The 4,891-nt window shown below is 40.1% G+C and overlaps 1 protein-coding gene across 1 annotated transcript; it reads left to right on the top strand.

The window, feature by feature from the left end:
- Positions 1-5: 5 nt before the first annotated feature.
- LOC107287925 (acyl-CoA (8-3)-desaturase-like) lies at positions 6-4,473 on the top strand (the record flags this gene model as incomplete). Its single annotated transcript, XM_015816488.1, has 4 exons — positions 6-26; positions 412-491; positions 2,742-2,867; positions 4,149-4,473. Coding segments are annotated over 4 exons (279 nt in total), but the record flags the coding sequence as incomplete, so codon positions are not given.
- Between the last annotated feature and the right edge of the window lie 418 nt (positions 4,474-4,891).

The raw sequence follows: 4,891 nt of genomic DNA, 5'->3' as shown, positions 1-4,891 counted from the left end.
CAAACATGGACTGGGTATCTACCCAGGTAAGTCTATTTCCTCTTGTTCAAAGCATTGATTTTCGAGACTGAGCATAGAATAATTTGGGAAACTGATGCCAAATTGTGGGTAGGAGAAAGGTTTGAATCTTATATTTTCCCAATATGGCAGTCCTTCAATTCATGCAATCTGGTAAGCTGGGGGAGTAAAATATTTTTTTTAAGTAAATGAATAAATGCAAATAATAGCAAAATACAGACCTAGCTTCTGTGGAACCAAATAATGCTAGTGAGAGATAAAACAGATCCAGATCTCCAGTTAGTTATTTTGCTCAGATGTTCCATTGGAATAAAAATTAGTATGGTTTCAGAATGGAAATATTGTATAAGTTTGTGAAACAAGGAAAAAATATTATTTCTTTGTTTTTCACAGCTCCACGCAACATGCAATGTGGATCAGTCATTTTTCAATGACTGGTTCACTGGTCATCTGAATTTCCAGATTGAACACCAGTAAGTAAAATCCTTAAGGTGACATTACTTTATAATTAATTATAAATGTCTCTGGCAAAGATAAAACTCCTTGCAGTGTGTTTAACCTTCATTTGAGATTATTAAAAAAACAAGACAGATTTTTATTTAAATGTTCAAGAACTATTTGCAAGAAGCTTAATTAAGCAAATATGTAAGAAAGTTTTTAAGTGGACAAAAAACACAGTCTTTTAAAAAAAAATTCTTATTTTTATTTTTGATGAAAGTGCTTTAATACATTCTCCACTAAGTCAGTTAAGGAGAATAGCTTGGCACATGAATGTTTGCTATCTTTAAAGAATGCATAGAGTTGGGGGATTCTACAGAACAAAATATAAGGTAAAGACACAGACTAGGAGGTTAAGTTGCCAATATGATGTTTGTTGTGGTTGAAATGAAAAAGGCTGAAAGAAGGAAATAAAGGAAGGAAAAATAAAGGGGGAAAAGACAAAGTGGTTTGTCTCTTTATTTTATCTGCTTGGGACATTTTCTGAAAAAATGACTACTAGAAAAATGGCAACAAAGGGCAGAAGGGGTGTGCTAGGACAGGGCTTTTCAACCAGTGGTATGGGTACCACCTGTGGTACATTGACATCTGGCAGGTGGTACGCGACCATCCTAGAAAAGTGGTAGCAGGGGAGAGGAATGAGCTGAACCGGGGGCAGCACTGCACAAGCCTGAACGATGGCTGGAGCTGCAGGGCTGTCAGGGCTCAGTGGAAACACCAGGATCAGCGCCAGGCTCCACCTGGAGCTTGTCACTGATCCTGGTACTTCTGCTGAGCCCTGAAGAAGCACCAATCAGCTGGAAAGCAGCACTGATCCTGATGCTTCTGCTGAGCCCAGAAGAAGCGCCGATCAGCTGGAATGTTGCAGCATCTCCAGGGTCTTGTGATTTACATTCAGATGCTTGGCAACTGATTCATATTTATTTATGACGGTCACGGTGTCCCAGGGTCATGTGAAGTGACCAAAACCTGCTGCAACCACCCAGCAGATGGGGGAATAAAAACCAAACACCCCCCCCACCCCACTCCTGCTGCCAATCCTCAACAGAAATGCTCACAACAATGAAAACCTTGGACAGGAGGAAGAGCGCTGCCGGGCGGGCAGGCAGGCGTCTTACTAGGCTGTGGCTTGGGGGCCACTTTTTTCAGTGTCATTGTAACTTCTAAGAGTCACTATGCGAACTGTTGTAAGTCAAGGACTACCTGTACTTTATCACTTTTTTCCTCTTTTTTTGGGTCAAGTTTTTGACACCTTGCTAGGCGATTGGTGGTATTCGGATATTGCCATATCCTAAAAGTGGTACAATGGGTGAAAAGGTTGAAAAGCCCTGCGCTAGAACAGCCAGCAACTACAGAAAATATACTTCAGAATTTTTTTCAACAATCAAAGAATACATTTTATCAGATGGGAAATAAAATGGATGCTTTTGAAAAAAAATGATGAAATATTTCTAAAGTTAGGAGATGAAAGCTGGTGTTAAAAATATATGGAGATATAAAACAAATTAATAACTGAGCGGAAATTTTAGACAATCAAAAGTTCAACCCAAAAAAAATTGAATAATTTGTCTAATGGAATTGAGAGAGAAAGAATTCTGTTTGAGATTTTTAGCTGTCCGGACATTCCAGTGAAAATATTACAGAGTAACCTATTAAAGTTTTGACATTTTTTATGGATCTGGAAGAGGACGATAGAGAGGTAGAAATAAATAAAATTTATAGAATAAATTACAGATGTGGTATATGGTGGAATGCCCCTAGAGAGGTTTTAGTGCATTTTGTCAGATATTTGACAACTGCAATGAGATTATTATGTGCCCCAAAATGGAAAGGCTAGTCACTACCCAGTGTGGAGGAATGACTGGTGAAGATGATGAAACCTGTGGAAATAGGCTAAATTAACTTCATTGATTAGGGGGGGGAAAAAACCCACAGCATCTACATTTATGGCTGACTGGAAACCTTATAGATCTTTTGCATAAAATGGGAGAAATTCATTAAGATTTGTGGTTTTGATGATTAGAAAAAAAATTGGATAATAAAAAAAATGACTTCTTTGTAGTATTGTGAAATTGTACCTATATTTGCTGCAAAAGAAATTGGGAGCTCTTCTTTCTTTTTTCTTTTTTCTTTATTAGATTGTGTTTAGTTCTTATGTTGTCTTTACATCTTTTAATCAACTTTATTTTTTAAAAAAACAAACTTACTTTTTTATTTTTCTACAGCCTTTTTCCCACAATGCCTCGCCACAACTATAGTAAAGTGGCTCCTCTTGTGAAATCCCTCTGTGCCAAATATGGTGTTTCCTATCAGAGCAAGCCCCTCCTTACAGCCTTTGGAGACATTCCGCGGTAAATATGGCAATAATTTTATGACCAAAAAAAGAGTAATTGGCTCGGTTAAACAGTTAATCAGCTGAAATAGCTAAAGCAGACATGTCAAACACAAGGCCCGGGGGCCGGATGTGGCCTGCGAAATGGTTTCATGTGACCCGCAAAGCCATCCTGGAAACAGTGAGGGAACGGACCCTGCTGCCTTGGCCCAGGCCAGCCGGGAGCCAATGTACAATTTTGTGGTGGCCATCTTGGCACTTGCCCCGGTGGACCATGCCTTGGCACTTGTCCCAGTCCCACCCCCTTCTGCCAGAGACCCTTAGATCTGTCCCACTCCTGCCCAGGCCCCCACAGGCACCCTTGACGCGAATGATGTAGAACTAGCCACGCCCACCCAGTAGGCCACACCCATTCCATCCACGCCCACCTGGTAGGCTGCACCCACTCTGGCCACACCCACCCAACCCCCCAAGGGCAACCGCAATGCTGATGCGGCCCTCAGTGAAATTGAGTTTGACACCCCTGAGCTAAAGGGACAACTGATTAAAGCTAAATTGATGTCTCCAGGACATGGTCTATATCAGGGGTAGTCAACCTTGGCTCTTTTATGACTCGTGGACTTCAACTCCCAGAGGAATTCTGGGAGTTGAAGTCCATGAATCATAAAAGAGCCAAGGTTGACTACCCCTGGTCTATATAGTGGGGGCAGATCAAGGACACCTAGCCCATGTTTCATTGTGAGGTGCATAATAAAGGCAACTCCTTGAAATCTGGAGTTTTGCTAGGCAGTAGATACCTGATAATAAGAACTGCAATAGCACCATAAATCAATTAGATAGTAATGGCTATATGATCTTGAAGTCTTATTGTAACAAATCATCTTTAGAGCGTGATTTAAAACAGATGACTTACCAGAACAAGAAATTCCAGAATCTGAGATCTGGTTCTTTGCATCCTCCAGCTATGTTTCTGATGGGAATGAAAAACAACATATATTCTCACATTACCTTAGTGGTTAGGTAAGATCAGTGCAAAACTAGAATTGTCCTTGGGAAATGATGGTCAGAATGCCTGTTCCTTCACATTTGGGAAGCAATCATTGTGCCACAAGTGGAAATTTTCCCTCACCCAATTGCAGTGGGAAAAGACTCTTCATGTATACAGATAATGTGCACAGAGGTGGCGATCAAAGGAATGTAAGGGGGTAACAAAGATGTTGAAATATTGGGAAGGCAGATATTGTGATACATCTCTGTCTCCCCTCTCTGTATAATGAAAGAACTGTACACTGTCTTACAGATCTCTTAAGGTCTCTGGAGATGCCTGGCTTGAAGCATATCTGCATGGATAAACATTTTGAGAATGAACTCCATCCCAATGAAGATGCATCACGCACTAGAGGGCAGCTGGTGGACTAAGGAAGAATGTGGGGTCTAGTGAGTGAATAGGCTAAGCGATAGCTTTGCTGGGATGGAATAATTGTGATACTTTACTTCATCCTCTGTACAGTGTTTCCTTGAATCTGTATTCTGTTTGTACTATGGCATTTGGTGGATATGTGAAAGGTGAATTAGTACCCTTGTATTTCACTTGCTTCTATGAGATTGAAACTTGGCTTTTTTCTTGTTTGGGGGAAGGGGGAAGGTTATCAGACGGGAGAGGTGAAGAGTTTAGAATAGAAGGATGAAATAATGAGAAGAAGATAAAAATACAGTTGGTGAATAAGATGTTACATGTTACTTGAAGGACAGCTTGAAGTTTTAGGATAGCTTGCAAGGTCCAGTGTCTCTTAAAAGGAAAGAGCAAAATTCTCAGAGCAGTTAAAACTTCACAGTTGGGTATTTGAAGTTTTGAGTCTTCAAAAATGTTGCAAAAAAAAAAAAAGAATATTAGTTTGATTGGTTAGATTTCTAATGTTCTTAAGAAGGAGAAAAAGCAAGTGATCCAGATGATGAGTTTGGGGAGGATTGTTTTACACCCAAATGGATCCTTCCATATTTAATTCAGAAAAACATGTGACTATCGGCAAGACCAAATAGCTT

Source organism: Protobothrops mucrosquamatus, unplaced genomic scaffold, assembly GCF_001527695.2.
Source record: "Protobothrops mucrosquamatus isolate PMUCROS unplaced genomic scaffold, P.Mucros_1.0 scaffold_115, whole genome shotgun sequence".
Lineage (NCBI taxonomy): Eukaryota > Metazoa > Chordata > Lepidosauria > Squamata > Viperidae > Protobothrops > Protobothrops mucrosquamatus.
This window is presented reverse-complemented; position numbering and strand designations above follow the sequence as displayed.